We start from the raw sequence: 18,758 nt of genomic DNA, 5'->3' as shown, positions 1-18,758 counted from the left end.
AGCAGAAAGAGAGATTGGTGTTTGGTAGCTGGTAGCCTGGTAATCTCATCTGAAAGATCATAAGATTAGTAATGGCGGCAGTTACAAATGAAGCAGCAGCAGCAGCAGCAGCAGCAAGTATTGAAGGAAGCGCTACAGAAACAATAGAGAAGCCGCTGCCGCATAAGCTTGAGAGAAAATGGACCTTTTGGTTCGATAACCAATCCAAACCTAATCAAGGCGCCGCCTGGGGCACTTCTCTCCGCAAGATTTACTCTTTTGATACCGTCGAAGAATTCTGGTGGTATGCATTTCCTTTCCCTTTTTTTATTTTAATACTTTCTTATAATCTGTTTGCTGCTCGATCTGCCTCTTATTTATTCAGTTTTCAGACTCTCCTAGGGTTATTTTTTTTTTCTAGACAGACGGGGTATTGCTTAGTGATTAGTTAAATAATTATTAATTGAAAATTGGAGTTATTTATCCCTTTATTTTGGGCGCAGTTTGTATGAGCAGATATTCAAGCCAAGCAAGCTGCCTGGAAATGCTGATTTCCATTTATTTAGAGCTGGGATTGAACCCAAATGGGAAGATCCAGTCTGTGCTACTGGAGGCAAATGGTCTGTTACCTCCAGCGGAAAGGCCAACTTGGACACCATGTGGCTTGAAACTGTAATCATCTTACTCTCTCTTCATTTTTTTATGCTCTGGATGCCTTTGTTGGTGTATTGGCATAATCTTTGTTCATGTGCCAATGAATAAATAATTGGACAGTTGATGGCATTGATCGGGGAGCAATTCGATGAAGCTGATGAGATTTGTGGCGTGGTTGCAAGTGTGCGCCGCCAGAGGCAGGATAAACTTGCTTTGTGGACTAAAACTGCCGCAAATGAGGCTGTGCAGGTTGTCATTATTTCTTTCAGTCAAAGCATATACTTGGCACTTGTGAATTTAGATGACATTTTTCAGTGTTTCAATTCTTTGTGGTGTCCCTTAAGCATCAATTCCATCCAAAGAACCTGCCCTTAGACATCATAAGCATTTCATCTAAGGGTGTGCTTGGCTTCCTTTGCCGACAGTGAAGTGGGAATTTTTTCTGCAACCTCAGGTTCCCATACCAAGGCTCATGTCTTGTTTGGCTTCTCATGTTTTAATGACTGGGAAGAGAAACATGTGATTATTTCTCTTGTTGGGCATAACAAAGAATGAGGCTCACCACCATCTCTCTCCCCAGGAGGGAATGCTTGAGACTAAATACCACTCCGATTTGATATTTCTAATTGATTAGACCTTGCATGTGAATGGGGATCATGTGTATCTTGGTGGCAGAGGTTATATGATATTCTTGTGTTGACAAAAATTAATAAATGTTCGCCTCACGAGGGCTCTGTTGGCGGTGACAATAGCTGATTTTATGATTGCAGACCTTGTAACTAGCCAATGGGTGACTAGCGATCATTTAGGGTTGTTCATTAGTCGCAGTAATGTTGTAGCACCTGTGAGTGACTGTTTACCATTTCTAAGCTGTCATTTGGTCTGCACATACTCATTAGAAGAATTCTGAGTACTTATGAGGAGATAGATACTGTCACTAAGAGCACAGGGATGCTTGGTTGATCCAGTTTAACATGCCTATACTCGGATATTTTATCCCCCAACAGAAAAAAAAGTGCTTAGATTGCTGACTTCTGTTAGAATCTGATGTATCTTTTGCTTTTGCTCACATATATAGCATATATGTGTTTTCTGGTAGATTCATAATTTAGGTTTATACAACAAGCTGACTAGGTAAAGCTATTTAGTTAGGCAGTGATCGGATGGCAGTTAGGTCATACACAATAAACTTTTCTCCATTTTGTTTTATTTGATGCATAACAGTTCTTGGAATCCGTTCCTCACTCTATTTCTGTGGCCCTTTTCAAAATGTCAAATTTTAAACAGCAATGTGTCTTCCTTGCTTGTGGGCTGTGGCATTGTGCATGCAGTTCATGTTCTTGCATGCTGACATGCGTTTGCTATCCACCATATCTGATATATTGATTTGATGATTTTCATCTGAACTCAACTTTAGCCTCTACATGAAATAACTATGGATCTGTTACTGTTTAGCTCAAACAACAATATATGGGATTCTTGGCTGTTTTCATTGTAAAAAAAAGGGTTTCCATGTTGACATTTCTTTTAGGTAGAGCATAATACAACATTTGAATGGAAACTTCTAGTTGGGTTTTAATACATTGGTTCATTAAGCTCTAGTGGCAACTAGTTCCCACCGGCATGCTGTTCTTCTTTGACTTGGTTGTTTAAGTTTGTTCTCTCCCTAAATGCTTCATGTTTATTAGTTAGTATTCCCTTTGATTGTTTCAAGTCTAACGATGTTATGGCATTCGAATTTTGTTTTGTAGATGAGCATTGGCAGGAAGTGGAAGGAGGTCATTGATGTCACTAATAAGATCACCTACAGCTTCCATGTAATCTTTTTTTTTGTGGTCCTATCTGAGTTTAAGGAAATTTACTTCTCAAATCTTACTATTTTGGTAACTGCAGGATGATTCCAAGAGAGAAAGAAATGCCAAAAGCCGTTACAATGTGTAAGCACTCCATGACGGTGGTTTTTTTAGCTTGGTTCCACACCGAGAAGTGAAATGTATTTTTGATCTGATAAGTCCTTAATGGATGTATCATGATGATGCTCCTTTAATTTTGGTATTAGATAAGATTGAGCTTGTGAAAGTATTGTAGTTTCTACCACCAGCAGTCTGTACTGTTGAGATATATTATTGTTCCCAATACACTTGGCCGGAAAAAAAGTCACTTCTACAGTTCTACTCCTTTTTTTGTGCTTGGATTTTGATATTCCTCAAAGAGATTGATTAAGTTTTTGAAAACATGATCGTTGTGTTTATCAACTACAATTAGCTATAATGGTGGCAGCATAACGGGTGCACAGATTAGAAAAAAGGAAAAAAACAAGAAGAAATTCCTGCATGGAAGGCCGGTATCATCGAATCACGGTGTTATTTCTGCGCGCTCTTTATTTCCTCACCGCACGGGAGGCTTTACCAGAGCTATTGATCAAGGATAATTTGCGGTTGGAGAATGTTTCACATCCTGGTGGTGCTTCAACCCAATCGAGGTGGCATTCTTTTAACGCTGCCGGCGCTGCAATCATTTCTAACTTGACGGATTAATCAACAAATAGGCTCGTGGGAAATGGCTGCGTGGCTCCCGATGTTAGAAGCTTGATCGAACGCTAATCCAGAGTTTAGACCATTCTAATTAATATTCGAGGACACACAAGCGGCAATGAAAACATAATCTGGTGGTTGAATAAAGCTTAACTTAGTCCTAATTCCATCACCGCCGATTTATTTAAAAGAACTTAAGCTTAATATAGTGTTGATTCAGCTCCCGGATTCCTTGGAGGCCAGTTGAGCCACTCAAGGAACAGCTGGTTTTTTGGCCCCCAGGTCACCCTTGCCGCGAGCCAGGTAATTAACGAATCTTTAAAGAAGCTTTACTTTAATAATCTCAAGACAAAGTAGTACAGGTAAAATGAAGAGTGAAGTAGCCATACAGTGTCGTTAACATGATGATTCCAAGGGCCCCAGATGAAGAGAGGTATTTACATCTGATAGCCCTCAAATGAACTGTGGACTAGAAAATGCCTGTTACATGAAGATGACCAGAGGCGAAATCCTCTTCTTTTATCAAGCAAGGAACCCGAGTCTCTCTCCATTCTTCTTGGCCAACCTAATCAGTCCCTGCCTTTGTTTTGCATCTGCTCCTATCGATTTGCAGAACTCAGTAATCACCTGTAAACAGTTAACAAATTAGTCATGCAATTGATTAAATTGTTTGCGCTATAATAATTAATCAAGAAACTAATTAAGGAAGAACATCGTCATTCAGATTATCCGAAACTCGCAAATAAAAGGCCAATAATTGTCCAAAAACAAGAAAAAAGCCACTAACCCCTCAACGCATAGCTACTGATACAAATCTAGTAGCAGAGGCAAGAATTATACCTGTGAGTGTAAGGCAATTGCTTTGCCTCTAAGCTGATTGAACCTTTTCTTGCCGATTATTTGACGTGTGATAACAACAACAGGAGCAAAAAGACCCTTTCCTTCATTGACATTCTTCATCATGGGAGGCGATTTCACTGGCTTCGCAACTCTAACATGGCTTGTTACTGGCTTAACCAACATGGCATAGTCTTCGCCAACAATTGAAGTGCCCCAACTTCCCATAAACGCAGTCCCAAAACCTCCCTTAAACCCAGTTGCAGAAATTGAAGAAGCCATTGAAAATTGAACCACCCCTGGAGTTCTTTCTAGCTCTTGATGTTCTCTTCGAAATTAATTTGGATAGTGTTTCATCTGCTTTACAAGGAAGTCTGTGATGTATGTGTTTTCTAGGTTTTTCTGCCCCTGGAGGATATTTTTTTGGTGTAAAATACGAGAGCCTCTGGTTTTTTATTAAAGGGTGGTGGGAGAGAGATCTTCATGGGGCATTGAGAACCACACATGCTTGGTGGCTTGGATTTTTGTTTAGATTTCAGACCAAACACGTATATCACTAGTACTTGTCCTGTTATTACTTACGATCCAAATTTTTGGAGGAGAAAATCTTGATCTAGAATTTTAGTGGTTCTTTGTTCAAGGATGGGCCCTCATTCTACCATTTCTTCACGCGTCAGAGCTTCCATGGGATCATTCTGGACGTTAATTTCTCTTTTCAAGATGGAAAAAAAGAGTTCGGAGAAGCTGTGGTTTCTTACCTAACCAAAAGACCATTGAAATTGGGTACCAAACTCACTTTGTAATATTTTCCATTCCTCAGTTCTTGGATGCTACGCATCACAGGCTCCTGTGTTCCTTTTGTTTTTTTTTGAAAAAATTATTATTTTTATTTTAAATTAATATTTTTTTTATATTTTAGGTTGATTTGATATGTTAATGTCAAAAATATTTTTTTAAAAAATAAAAAAAAATAGTTTTAAAAAACCTTTAAAAAATAACCGTTTTTATACTCAAAAACATAATATTAATTGTTAGAAAATAATATCTTGTCACTACAATTTTCTCATCAAGATAGATGAAATTAATTGAATGAATTGAGGTAAGAAGAAAAATAATTACACAAGATATCGAAAAGGATTATAATATAAATAATGATTAGATTGTTTAGAATTGGTTTGAAATCTTTCAATTGTGCATGCTATTTGTTTCTTCAAAAATTAATAATTTATAACATCATATATAAATTTATGGATTGCTCAATTTTCTTGAAGAACTCAGTGGCTGATACAGCCCTTGCTTCCTAGATTTCTGAGTGCTCTGATCTGCATCATGGTATAATTGAGTGAGTGGTAAAAATTTAAATAAATGATTAGGCACTTTCAAGTATTGTGTTTTATCTGTATTTTTTAATTTTTTCTTAGTTTTAAATTATTTTTATTAATATTTTTGAATTATTTTAATATGCTGATATTAAAAATAAATTTTAAAAATTTTCTAAAAAAAAAACTTTGAAAGTAACATTTATCATATTTATAATCAGACCCTAAACTTTAAAAGTTGTGTGGTATAAGAGTGCAAGTGCTAAAAAAGAGTTTTATTTAATGACTGAGATGTGGGTAAAAGTTGCTTTTTAATTTTTTTTAATATATCAAAATAATTTATATATATTAAATTTATTTTTAATATTAACATATAAAAATGATATAAAAATACAAAAATATAATTTAAAACTAAATTTAAAAAAAAACAAGTTCAATCGTAATACCAAACAAATAATCAATAAAATGCAAAACTTCTCTCACAAATTGCTATGAGATTGATCACGCACCACATCATCCATGTTTAGACATATTTATTTAAGTTAGATAAAGAAAATAGATATTTTTAGATCAAATTGCTTCAACTTGTTAGAAAGGCTAAATAAGCAATAATTGTGCACTTTTTTTTAATGTATTTTATCTTAATATTTTTTTTAATTTTTATTTTGAAGTATTTTTTTAAAATTAAACTATATTTTTATGGTTATTTAAGTTATTTTTAAACTTGTAAAATTAACTGGTTCATGGAAAATTAGCGGCTATATTTTTTAATTAAAATTTCAAATTAAAAAAGAGTCAGATAATTTTTTTAAAAATTAACTCCCTTGTCCGAATTTAATAACACTGTTAGCATTTCTTTTACATTTTAAAAAAGGTGGTCTAACCTATGGCAACGTGCGGAGCAGTGTACGAGTAAATTCTAAAGAGAAGGAATAGACGGGTGTTGACCCGTTATAACACGGGTCTATCCTTGCACCGTTCATAGCCTTGTAACAGGCGAAGCTCATTATTATTCCTACAATTACTTAATTAATTTCTATAGACAAATCGAGCATATTCAAACAAATCTGAATATCTGCTGTCCTGCTTTGCCCTTCCTCGTAAGATGTGGGCTGGATTCTTACATCCAAGTTTGGTTTTTTTTGAGGTCTCCTGCCTCCATTTTGTGTGTGTTAGGAACTGTTTTTGATATTTTTAAATTATTTTGATGTAATGATCTTAACACTCCTAAACACGCCATTACTAGACAAGAGAATACTGCCATACAAACTCACGTCTGCACATATGTGCTTGCAATGGAAGATACCCGCTCACAGGTGATGATTGCTCTGGCAATAGAGCAGAGGATGTTAAGCCCACGGTTGGGATGGACGGTCACAGCCTTCTGTTAGCTGTGAGTTTTTATGGGGATTTTGGTCTTGTGGAACTACGCAAGTTCATGATTATAATCAACAACTTCCACACATATGCAGGAGCTCACCTCGCAGAAAAACATGTATTCAAGTTATCTTGGTAGATATCTGAGCCTGGGTTTCTGCTGGGGCTGAAGTGGTTCTTCAGTGGGGTCGAGGATTCATGTGCTTGGCATTTTGCAGATTTTCATCTACTCTTCATTCACTCATTGTTTCCAAATTTATTCCTCTTCTCCAATGGTCTTGACAGTCCCAGCTTCTGCAGGAGCTAACTAGGCCATTGACATATAAATGTTTGTCAGGACAGTGGCATCCTATTTTTTTGGAGAGGAAGAAACAGGATGCGCAGGGTTACAAAGGGTCAGTTGCTTCAGGCTTGAAATGTGATGAATGGACTGGGGGCAATATATATCTTCAGGCAACCCCATCACTTTTTGGGATCAATCCACCTATTTGCAGGCGGTTTGGATCTTCTTGGAGTAGCTGAGCATGGAAGTTTCAGTGACCAAAATGGGGGTGTGTGATCAGCTTTTGTTCATTAGAGGACAGCTTGAGATCTGTGACCCAGTCTCTTACCTCATCTTCTATCACAACAACTTGCTCAGCATGGTTGTTCCATTGACCTTCTCTAATCCTGCACTGACTTTTGTTGTCAGCAATAATCCATGTTAATTTGTTTTCATATAGCACAGCCAAATGGATATATGTAACTACAAGTTTTCCAATTCGTGGTCACAAGTCAAATTTAAGTAAAAATTTTCAGAATATAATCGCTCGTTTTGTTTTTAACCCTAGCCCTCTTTGGGATTGCACTCAAATATCAAAATTGGATTTATTTTTTTAATATTTTTGGATGATTTTAATGTTAAAAATAAAAAATATTATTTTCATATATATATATATATATATATTTTTTTTTTTAAAAAAAATTTTAAATAACAATCCTCATCCACACTTTACAAATAGATTTAATTAACTCTCGAATATCAAAACTAAATTCACAGTTTTGATCGATTAAAAAATAAAATATTTACACTTGACCTACATAATTAAATCCATGAAAGTTTTGCTTTTGATAACATAATAATATGATATGAGATTTAGAATTTTAGATATGATAGCCAACCTAATTTTAGGAGCATTTGGCTACAACGTAAGGGAAGGAGAAGAAGGCAGTAAAAACCATCTAGGTGGTGGCCTAGTGGTAAGAACTTGGGACTAAGGGGTTTGCTCCCTCTTAGGTCTCAGGTTCAAACCCTATGGCTGCTCATATGATGGCCACTGGAGGCTTACATGGTCGTTAACTTCAGGGCCCGTGGGATTAGTCGAGGTGCGCGCAAGCTGGCCCGGACACCCACGATAATCAAAAAAAAAAAAAAAAAAAAGAGAAGAAGGCAGTAAAGAGTTAAATTCACTGGAAAATTGTTTTAAAATATATTTGTTTGATGGATTTGTCCTAATCCTTCGAGTCAAACAACTAATGTATTTTCTGCAAACTGTGTCTTCTATCTTAAAACAAGGTAAGCCATGTTGAAGTGCCCACATGAAATCTGACTGCCCCTGCCATTTGCAACCGAAAAAAACTGAAACCGGCCTCAAAACAGAAGGACAAGTTGGAAGACGATCAATCGAACATAGGAAAAACGAGGAAGAAAAAAATGGCATCACTTGTAACCCATTTGTGCGTCACTCTTCTCCTTCTCCCTATAGGCATCCGCCGTCTCTTTTGCTCGTCTTCTCTTTACCTCAAGAACCCATCTCTTTTTAGATCCAAAACATGGTACCTCTCTGATCCCAAATGGAAAAATCTTGATTTGTACGTCCTCACCGTAGCCCTCCCTATTGCTTCTTTTTCTTTAATCTTTCTTTTCCTCTCCATTACTACTGGTCACACAACTTACCGTTTCTCCTTCTTGCATGAATCATTGCTTCTTTTTCTTTACTGGGTTTTGGCAATTTTGTTCGTTTTACGTGATGCCATTGACCCTGTAGTCATTCTTGATAATTTCTTGTTTGTGTTTGGTGGGATTTTGTTTTTCGTAGAGTACTCTTTTATTGGTGAGGGAACTTCTGGTCTTGTTGTCGAGGTTGTTTATGGTTTGTGTGGTGATTTGAGTCTTGTTTGTGGGTTTTGTTGTTTGTATTTGGCTATTAGGCCTGGTGCATTTTTTGCTGAGTTTTGTTTCTGTTGTGGGTTGGTTTTGAAAGGGACTTGGTTTTTGCAAGCTGGGTTGTGTTTGTATACTGATGTTTTTGGTTTTAAAGGGTGTCATGAGATTGAGATTTTGCCTGGAAGTGGAAATGTTGAGTTGAAGTGTGATCTTGAGGAGGATGGGTTGAGGGGTGTGGCATTGGTGAATTTGATGTTTGTTGGGCATGCAATCGTGGTCTTTCTTGTGAGTTTGGGGTTGTTTGGATTGTTGTCAAGTAATAGGGATTTGAGGCATGGTGAAGCAAGTGGACCTTTGCTGGCAGGGCTTGATTCTGAGAGTGCTTTGATGCGGGCGCTTCCTGAATTTGAAGTGGAATGAAGTGTATGTTCTTCTTTTTTTATTTTCTTGCCTTTTTCCCTGTATTGATAGTACACAATTTTGTTGTTTAATGGAATTGAATCGATTGTTTATTTATACATACAAGGCAATGGTGTTCTTTTCCTGACAAGCCTTTGCTGTTTACACACAGAAATTGGATACTAGATTGTCCTTTTATTGTCGAATTACCTTTTATCAGTGCATGAATATGTTTTTTTTTTTTAATTTATTGTTTTCATTTATTTAATAGCGCTGGCAATACAATCAGAACTTATAAGACTAATTAAGGTGGATAGACTTGCTTTCATACTTGTGTATTTGATTAGAGGCCATAACGTAATCATGCAAATAGCCAAATACAGCTTCAATTCTGTAGGAAAATGAAAGCAGTGTTCAGACGAAATGTCATATATTATCATGTGCAGAATCGGTTGGAATTTTTTTATTTCCTTTTTGTTTAGCAGGACATGCTTCTAAAGTTAAGTTCCTCTATTCTTGCATTTAGGTACAGTAAAAAAATACATTTCGGAATCTAATAAAGAGTACAAACATGGATGAATTGCCAAACATTGAAGCAATTTGAGCTCTTGTTTTGTTGTATTCTGTATCTAAAGTTTAGATCACTTGCATACAGAATGAATTTCAAACATATTACCATTTGCTGATATGATATATTGGAAACAATCTCAGAATCATATACATGCGCGCTTGCGCACACACACATGTTATGAAATGTATGTGATATAGAAAAAATGCCTTGATCCTTATAATGCCTTACTAACATGTGCTTGCGTAGATTACCCTGACATGAGTATCATTTTCTGCCTCCTTCAATGGGCAGGGGCAGCAAAGGATTTAGGGATTGAGGGGCCAAAAAGAATGTGTGTATATATTTGGGAAGGGCTTCTAGATCTGTTCCTGCTTGTGGGTAAAGGCTGTTACTTTGTAATGCTGCAAGTAACCAGTAAATAGTTCTAGGAAACGGTTGCTGGAGTTGCCTATTGGCATCAGTAACATTTGTAGCAGAGTGTGGGCCTCCAAATTGCAGGAAATAGATAGCTTGTTACTGCTTTGTGCTCCTCCCAAATGCATTGGTTCATGTTGTTGTTATGAATGATCACATTTGATTAACTCTAGTAATTCAACTGGATGATAATGGCCACAGATTCTTTACACCTCTGAAGTGATCAAGTGTTAAAGTTCAACACTTTAGACAGGTGGGTTTTGATTTTTCTTTCATATGGAAGTAAATACCTACAAGCTTTACAAATTTTCAGTTCTGCAGTGACTAAGATTTCATCTCATGACAGTATGTAGTAGAAACACAGTATCTTTCAATGAAATTTTGGATTCTAGGCAGAAATATCATGGGATCTTTGATAATGATGGTTGGATTTTTTATATTCCTTTGTGTCACTATCTTTCAAGTTGAAGAAATTGTTGTTTTTGTGGATCAAATGCATGAAGTGGAGCCGTTACTTAATGATTTTTATTTCTTCAATATGTCTTTGGAGACAATTAGAAGGTCTTGAGAATTTGACTTCAGATTTTGAACATGGTAAAACGTAAGGACTTTTATGGTGACTTGAATTCACTGACAGACCATGGCCTTACCAATTCATGTGTTCATAACTGTTGAACTCAGGTGCTAATGCTTTGCTGGAGAGCTTCTTTTCTCATTCTCCCATTCCACTCCTCACAAAACCGTAATCTTTGATTATCATGGAACCTTTATTTAATATATTTGTTGTATGAAGCTGAAATTTATCCCCCCCTCCCAATTTTTTCCATCGAAGTGTGCAAAGAAATGGAATGTGATTGTCCTTCCAGTGATCTGCTTGCAAGATGCTTTATTGAAAAACTAGCTGTTGGAGCATGAGAAGGATCTGGCATTCAGAAGAGGAAGAAGTGATGCAGGAGCAACATCTGAGTCATATGTTAAATTTGGTTGGTGCTATAGCATGCTACTGAAGAAAGACTTATCTGAATGTGCCCCTGGATAAAAGAAGAAATGAGTCGGAGAATAGATGTGATTCAAATCAAGATGTTTCTAGTATCCTGTAAGCAAAATTGCATAACTTTTCTAAAAATACAGTTTTAGATGATGAGTTTTTCTCGGGTTCTAATGTCCGTTTTGTGCTAACAAATGAGTACTTTCTACATGTTATACTTTTGTTGCCATCTCTCTCTGTCCCACAGACACACGCACTCAAGCATACCCATGCAGGCTTGTGTGCGCACACACTTTTTACCTTTTCTAGTTCAGTTTTCATCCACATTTATCAGTAAACACACAAGTCAAATTGGAAATTATATTATCACTTTTGAGAATTCTCAGCAGCAAATGATGTTGTTGGCTTTTGACCTTTAAGGTACCAGATGCTTGTCTTCTGGTTTAGTATTTTAATGTTCAGTTAAGTCCTCAATTACTGATCTACCTTGGAGGTTTCTTCCTCTCGTTTACCAAACTGGAACTGTTGCAACTGCGTCCTATATTAAAGGAACATAGGAGGTTTTTCTTTTTCAAAAATATTACCATTTCTTGGTAGTTGACTTCCCTTGTTAAAATTTTTGACATTGTGATTTTCATGTATATTTATATACCTATTCCTCAACTATCATTCTGCTTATCAGTCTGGTTTGTTTACCTCATTCATGATTTTGCCTATCCATTTTGCCTGTCCGCATGTTCCACTTCAGAAGGTGAAGCAAATAGAAAAGTCTTAGGGCCTTATTGTACAACTAAGGTTGCTTGAAGAAATTTAGACAACCTGGTTTTTCCTTTTTCACCAAGGTGGAGGTATAGCTGATTAAGAAAAATAAAATAGGGAAGGTTGTTGGAGAGGTCCTATATAGCATGTGCGCGCGCTGTGGTGAGGAAGAGTGATTGTACTGTAGAAGGGATGAGGGTATAACTATGGATGTCAGGATGTGTAAATAAACAAGTCAAGTCTGTATAAGAAACATGTACATAATTGGGATGGTGGGGGTGACTCCTGTTGAAGGGAAGTTAAAGGAGAAATTAGGATGATCTACTCTCATCCAACATCAAAATCTAAATGAACTGATGAGGAATGTGATCACGTTAAGTATTAGGACAGACAAGGGGGGTGGATGGAAAAAATGCCATGGGTTAGAGTGATAAATAATGGTTTATCATTGTAACAATTTATGAAGAATCTTACCTAAAATAGATCTGGATGGAAATTCATGGAATTGAACCTAAATAGTTTAAGATTGAGGGTTATTGAGCCAAGACAATAACAAATAAACCGAAAATGTCTTGAGTTGAAGTTGCAAAGAAAGAATAAAAACAAGAAATTGTAGCTTTAAACAGACTGGAATGAAGGGAGGGATTTAGTATTCTTTAAGTGGCCCTGCATATGAGAAATCCTATCTATCATCTTTTAAGTGGATATAGTGGAATCATACATCATTAGCTTCAGTTCTTTTGGTGATCTAGGTAGTGTACCTATTGGAGTCATTTTCAATGTAAATGTTCTGATGTTTTTCTAGTTGGGGCACGCAGTAGTAAGCTGAAGAGAAGTTCAACTACATAGGTTCATCTGAAATTCATGGTTCTACTGCCCTGAAAAGCAGGTTTTGCTTGCTATCTAATGATAATTACCTTTCCTTCTTACAGGTGTCTTCATAGAAGGTTTGATGACAAGGGTGTGCTTATGAGGAAGGAGATAGCAGCCGAAACTTTAACAAGTAGTAAGAACTAGAATTGTGTGCAAAGCATAGTATATGTATGCTGGCTATGATAGATTCCAGTTTATTATCCACAGAAATAATGCTTCAACTGCTATTTGTTGCTGTGTTACAAGGTTCAGCAAAAGAAGGAAATTTATAAAAGTCTTCGTTCAAGACTTTCAGAAAAGCAATGACTGGCTGAAAATTTCTAGTAAGTTTCTCTGACCTCTTTATATAGTTTAATATGTAAATCAGATTTTGAATTCTAGTTATAAACACATTAATATGCATGTCACATTAGAGGAAGTTTCATGAGTTTAACTAATCTTGCTTTTCTTTTTCCTGTTTGTGTATGAACTGATATGAACTTCAAACTTCTCATTACAGTGTCATTGTCAATATGGTTAGATACATTTAAAGATAGGCCTGATGGCTCTTGAAGTTTCTATATTGCTATTGTCACAACCTTAGTAGATTAGAGTAACATGCAGCTTTGATGTACTTCTACAAGACAAACCCAAGTTATGATAGAAGTTCACATATGGCACAAAAGTACATCTGATAACTGAAAATAAGAATATATAACACGGAGTTTAAATTATTCTAGTTTAGTATATCCCAGTGGAGAAGAGAACTTTGGGATTGTAAACCAACGTCTATGAAAATGCCGAAATCCATGGATTTTAATCCGAAAACGAATTTGCATGATCTTCCTGGTTAAATCACGACATCTTCTTTTGAAGTTTTTTGGTTTTGATAATCTTACCAGTTTTCCACCATACCTGCTTTCTGCATGTGCTGGAAAACAAAAAAAACATGAATTTTAGCTAAAAGTAAAAGGAAACCTATTTGCCACTTCTTTCTTAACCCGCACTCTTGTCATCATTCTGTGTGATTTCTCTAAGTCTCATATATATGATGGGATGTCTTGTGGATTAGTTAAGTGTTTTTGAGCTCGGCATTCATCAAAATATAGAGACCATCCGGTGCCTCTATGTGAAGCAAAAGAGAACTCTCCCTTGTTCTTTTCTTTAATTTTCTCTCTGATAACATAAATGACCTGAACACTTTACCTTTGACCTTCTTAACATTTCCATTTTCTTCCAATTTTTCCTCGTGCAGGACCTGCAAGTTGCAGCAAGAAAATTAGTCTTGCTGTCCTCTTGTTGAGGGCAGATGTATTATTGACTCACGATTGCTTTTCTTGCAACGCGGAGTTGCTAGGTTAGATCCTAAATTACCTTTTGGAGTGCAGGGGAAGAAAAATAAAAATTGAAATGCAACAGTTAATTGTTCAATAACAAGAGAGGAAAAATGTAGTGCTTTTTGGTTATCTGAATAAAGTTTACTAAGAATATGATGCTACTTCTGTTAGGTTTTGTCAGCACCTCAACCAAACTTTCCAAACGCTTTTGCATCCTTCTTTGTATGAAACCTCTGGTGCACTATAAGAAAAAATCTTGTCAGCAAAGGACGTATGCACCATTAACTCCCGTGCTTAACACCCCTCATGCCCAAAGAACATCAGAAATAAATAAAAGAAAAAACCTTGATAGAAAGCATTACCTTAACATGGTTTTTCACGTAGGCATAGAAGTTTAATAGACTCCATACAGTTTTGTCTAGTTTTTTACCTTCAACATGGCGTGAAGAGATATCTGGCAATATGGCAGCAAATACGTTAGCTTAAACATGCTCAAGGAAAACAAATGCTTATTAATAGCCAAATGAAAAGTTTCATGATCAATGAATTTCGTTTCTATATTTTGTGTATCAAAATTATAACTAGTTGTCAAGCAATTTTGTATTTTCAATGATAATTATTGCAAAATGATGGAATTGTTGTTTAAGCCACTTTATGCATGGTTTTGTGTTCAGTTATGAGCAAGGGGATACCAAAAGAGACAAACCCTCCATTGGTGCTTAAATCTTCTAAAGGTTCTCCTCTCAGTTCTGGTGGAGGAATGGGTGACCAGGTGCAAGGTGGAGCTTTAGCCCATTTTTCTAAGCTGCCCACATCCATGAGTTCCTAATCCCAAAAGGAAAAGGATGAAAGGTAATAAAGATACCATCATTTCTAAATACCAACAAGAGAACTTCGGGACCAAAAATCAGTTAATGTCTCTGATGTTAGAGTTTTGCAAACCTGAAAGAAGGCTGTCGCAATAATCACATCTGAGTGCTCTCTAAAACGCATTGGGAATACTGCTGTGATTTTTTGTGGCTGTTAAACAAAAAAATTACTTTAATTTAGTAAACTGGAGTCAAATATGTGTGGTAGTCAAAATTTGGTAGTGGTGCTGTTGCCAATTCTAAATAGTGATCTACTTCAGCTTTTATTATATCAAATAAGTGAAGAGGGTGGCTTTTAGCGGATATGAACTTAATCAAACATGTCCATCTCTTAGCATATTATGTTTTGATATCTTTATTTACCTTGCTGTTTTGTGGAGATTTTCATAAAGGATATAAAAGGTTGGATTTAGCTGAAAACTAAGTTGTTTGATCATTTAAAATGGCTTGAAATGTGACTGAAATGCCAGAACTGTTTCAAGTGTAAAACTTGGCCAGATTCCGAGCAAGGCTAGACTGCCAAATTGGTAATGAGTTTATTTACCTTACAAGTTTCTGGCCAGACTGTATTTAAGCATTTCTAGAAAGATTTTACAAAACTCAGAAATCTTGAAATCAAAATCTGGCACCCTGTCATTGGAAGTTATTAGTAGACTGACAAAATTGTTATCAAAATCAGTCTTTCACTATGATAATACTTTATCAAGTCTAATATTGTCCCTTGGGGATTGAGACCTTAATTAGAAGAAGATGGTGATTGCATGAGCGGTAATACCTGTCTGATGACATAGAAGGGTTCTCTTGGGTGATAGACAAGTTTAATTGGCTTATTCATTCCTTGGGATGTATCCTGGGAGTTGACATTTCTCAACATTTCTTTCAGCTGGGAACTTAGTATAACTGCTTGCACTGACGAAATTTGTGTAATCACTTTTTCAGAGTCTGGAAAAGGAAAATATGTATCAGCATGGTTATGAAGTGTGGAAATTTGATAGCCTGGTATGAAAATAGACAAAAAATAAGCATCTCCTATTAGGATTTTGTTCTTTCCTCTTTCATTCCTTACAAAATGCTTAGATAATTTTTCAAGCACCAACAGAACCCGAGGTGGCCCTTGTTTCAAAGCAAAGATCAAGATGTTAATTTCATGCTTCAAAATTTTGAAGATTGCACTGGCTATAATGACAAGTCATTTAGCATAAAGTTTCTTTAGCGCTAATTCTAATTAGTTTTATGATCTTGACTTGAATGCTATGTCTATATTTAGTACAAGCCATATGTTCAAATCCTTTTGTTCAACTCTATTATTATTTCAACTCCCACCTAAACATGTGATACTATTTTCTGAGGAGTTGACTTCTTTTCAGGAGTATTATCAGGTAATCTTTTTATTTCCTACATTCAAGTGTCATGGAAAACCCTGTATGGATGTCTTCAAATCCTGAGATTGTGAATGGTGGTACTTGGCTGAATCAGGAATTCTGTTATTTAAGAGGAAATCTATTTCAGTGCTACATTTTAGTTGATCAAAATGGTTGGTGTTGTTTGTCTAGTTTGGGTGGTTAAACTTTTCTTTGTACTGTTAATCTGTCTTTGCTATAAACCCTGAACTCAGATTTACTGCATACAGTTCTTGTATTTCTTGTTTGTGTTAAGAAATTGCACAATCTTCTCATTCAAGCTCCAGCTTATTTTCTTTTTTCAAGGTAGCCTCCTATCAGAAATTTAACATATTTCTCCTTTCATGTGTGCAGTTCAGTCTTCTTTTGTAGATGGAGATTTTGAAACTTTTTTTTTCTCTGTAAACTCCGTACTGATACTATAGTATACTGAAAGCTATTCTTAAATTTTTTGGTGAATAGAAGGAATAACATGCTTAAATGCAAGATAGTACTATTATGTGTCACAAAGCACCAAGATTTTTTTTTTTTAAATATTGGTGTTGATTTGAAGAAGTAGCAAACCTTTTCCAATTGGAACCTTAGCAAAATTTAGCTTTAGGGTTAGCTGATATCCTTCTTTTGCAGGTTCAACAATCTCCACAGCATCCGAGCAAACTTGTTTTACCATCTGCATGGTGTATGATGACAACCCGTATGATAGCAGGGCTCCTTGGGACAGTAGTGGAGTTGATATTGACAAGTAGTTATGTTGTAGATCAGCTGCTGAAGACTGTGAATATTACAGGATGATTATCAGAATAGTTCTCAACATTTTGTTGACAGCCTATATATATGTTGACAGGTAGTGGGCATGTGGTTTTTGAGTATGCACTCAGCATTTAATCACAATCATTTCTAGAATTCTTGCATATTTCTCGATGCTGAGTCATTCCAACTACTTTTCAAGTCAATTACTTGGACATTCTAATGTGGTGTCAACTACAATCGGTTGCATCAAGTAGAAAGTGAATGTTGACACAAGTTATCTGTAATAAATTAAACTTTATCATGCTAAGAATGCAATAGACTAACCTGAACATGGTATTCCACAGACCCAAATTCATACAAGTGATGGTCAATCTCCACAGGCTTCTCAGCGCTATCATGAAAGGAAGCACATCAATTTTCAACATAGTTTTTTGTTAATCATCCTTGCAACTTGAGATACAGTATTTGCTACTTGGGATGTGAAGGAGAAGAAAGAAACTTCAAATTCGTCCAGAGCAATGAAAGCCTACTACTTTCAAGGGTAGCATTTTCCGAGTTTCCTTTTCCTTTCCTCTACTACTAGAGAATGGATATCTAGAATGGCTTCCGTTTTCTATTTTTGTATAAATATGCTGAAATGGTTCCACAGACTTTGGGGACCTTTTACATTAGAAGTCCATGAGATACCTTAGCAGAACTTAACATACATTTATTTTTTAATTTCCTGCCTTTTATTTCGGGTAAGCCAATGATAAATCATCTTGTACGGAGAATTTATCTTAAAGGGAAGAAATTTAATCAATTGAGACATGCGATTTGTGGAATTTAGATAAATAGTTCAGTGCTTGGCTTTGTTTCGCATGAAAGGTCATGTTGAGTTCTCAACTGTTTTGCTTTCTTCAGTGATATGATGTCATCAATCATAGATCATGGTTTGATCTCAGCCATGAAGCTGGGAGAAGCATTTCATATTTTATTATGTTGCATGCTCACTCATTTATTTGGCAAACCTAAAAGAAACAGCCCATCACAAGCTGTTTCCACTTGAGGGAGCTGTTCAGCTTTACCCCACCCACCAACTATTGCGTTTCATTGCTTATCTACCTGGAAACCACAGTCTATTTTATCCACCAGACAATTATAGAGTCATCATTCAAGAGAAAGCTACCTTCACCCTCCCTGTTTAGCCACAAAATCTTATGTTTAATATCTTGGTAATATACATTCTTATGTCTAGATTCAATATTCCAGGTAATAAATCCTTGAAAACCTACATTTGAAAAAAAGAAAAAAGCTAGAAGAGGTGAGAGGCATCCCAGAAAGACTTACCGGTATAGCTTGAGCAGGATCTCCCTGAGCGCGGGCGACACCCTATCAAAGCATGCCATGTTGAAGAAACCTCTCTCAAGCCCTGCCTCACATGGTGGTGGAAATGAACTGAGATGTTCAACTTTAAATCCAAATGGTTTTGTCCATATCTATGAAGTTTGAGTAGAAAGCAAGTTGAAGTCCTGCCATCATTGTTTAGCAACCCTTGAAGCAAGTACCTACCATCGTCACTTCCCTCTCATTT

The 18,758-nt window shown here is 36.2% G+C and overlaps 4 protein-coding genes across 6 annotated transcripts; 2 read left to right on the top strand and 2 right to left on the bottom strand.

Annotated features, from left to right (window-relative positions):
- On the top strand, positions 1–2,811 carry LOC133697507 (eukaryotic translation initiation factor-like). The gene is made up of 5 exons (XM_062120117.1): positions 1–283; positions 483–651; positions 754–882; positions 2,385–2,450; positions 2,527–2,811. Exons 1-5 carry the CDS (start codon positions 72–74, stop codon positions 2,572–2,574), a joined length of 624 nt encoding a protein of 207 aa, XP_061976101.1. The 5' UTR covers positions 1–71; the 3' UTR covers positions 2,575–2,811.
- A 663-nt stretch (positions 2,812–3,474) lies between these two features.
- Positions 3,475–4,444, bottom strand: LOC133697508 (protein PROTON GRADIENT REGULATION 5, chloroplastic). The gene is made up of 2 exons (XM_062120118.1): positions 4,008–4,444; positions 3,475–3,794 (listed from the first exon to the last, which is right to left on the bottom strand). The coding sequence occupies exons 1-2, from the start codon at positions 4,284–4,286 to the stop codon at positions 3,690–3,692; spliced, it is 384 nt and encodes a 127-aa protein (XP_061976102.1). The 5' UTR covers positions 4,287–4,444; the 3' UTR covers positions 3,475–3,689.
- Positions 4,445–8,123: 3,679 nt separating this feature from the next.
- Positions 8,124–17,995, top strand: LOC133697124 (uncharacterized). 3 transcript variants are annotated; one of them, XM_062119497.1, is made up of 8 exons: positions 8,124–9,269; positions 10,108–11,326; positions 12,910–12,983; positions 13,097–13,173; positions 14,841–15,018; positions 15,975–16,034; positions 17,063–17,279; positions 17,530–17,995. In XM_062119497.1, exon 1 carries the CDS (start codon positions 8,394–8,396, stop codon positions 9,264–9,266), a length of 873 nt encoding a protein of 290 aa, XP_061975481.1. In that variant the 5' UTR covers positions 8,124–8,393; the 3' UTR covers positions 9,267–9,269; positions 10,108–11,326; positions 12,910–12,983; positions 13,097–13,173; positions 14,841–15,018; positions 15,975–16,034; positions 17,063–17,279; positions 17,530–17,995. The 3 variants fall into 3 exon arrangements, with proteins under 3 accessions (XP_061975481.1, XP_061975483.1, XP_061975482.1); XM_062119499.1 differs by lacking the exon at positions 10,108–11,326; XM_062119498.1 differs by lacking the exon at positions 15,975–16,034.
- Positions 13,321–18,671, bottom strand: LOC133697123 (actin-related protein 2/3 complex subunit 2B-like). Its single transcript, XM_062119496.1, has 10 exons — positions 18,515–18,671; positions 17,510–17,576; positions 17,000–17,207; positions 15,811–15,977; positions 15,109–15,186; positions 14,859–14,991; positions 14,529–14,620; positions 14,351–14,407; positions 14,036–14,087; positions 13,321–13,760 (listed from the first exon to the last, which is right to left on the bottom strand). The coding sequence occupies exons 1-10, from the start codon at positions 18,571–18,573 to the stop codon at positions 13,561–13,563; spliced, it is 1,113 nt and encodes a 370-aa protein (XP_061975480.1). The 5' UTR covers positions 18,574–18,671; the 3' UTR covers positions 13,321–13,560.
- Positions 18,672–18,758: the final 87 nt, after the last annotated feature.

This window comes from Populus nigra, chromosome 6 (genome assembly GCF_951802175.1).
Source record: "Populus nigra chromosome 6, ddPopNigr1.1, whole genome shotgun sequence".
Lineage (NCBI taxonomy): Eukaryota > Viridiplantae > Streptophyta > Magnoliopsida > Malpighiales > Salicaceae > Populus > Populus nigra.
The sequence above is the reverse complement of the archived record's forward strand: the minus strand, read 5'-3'. Positions and strand labels throughout refer to the sequence as shown.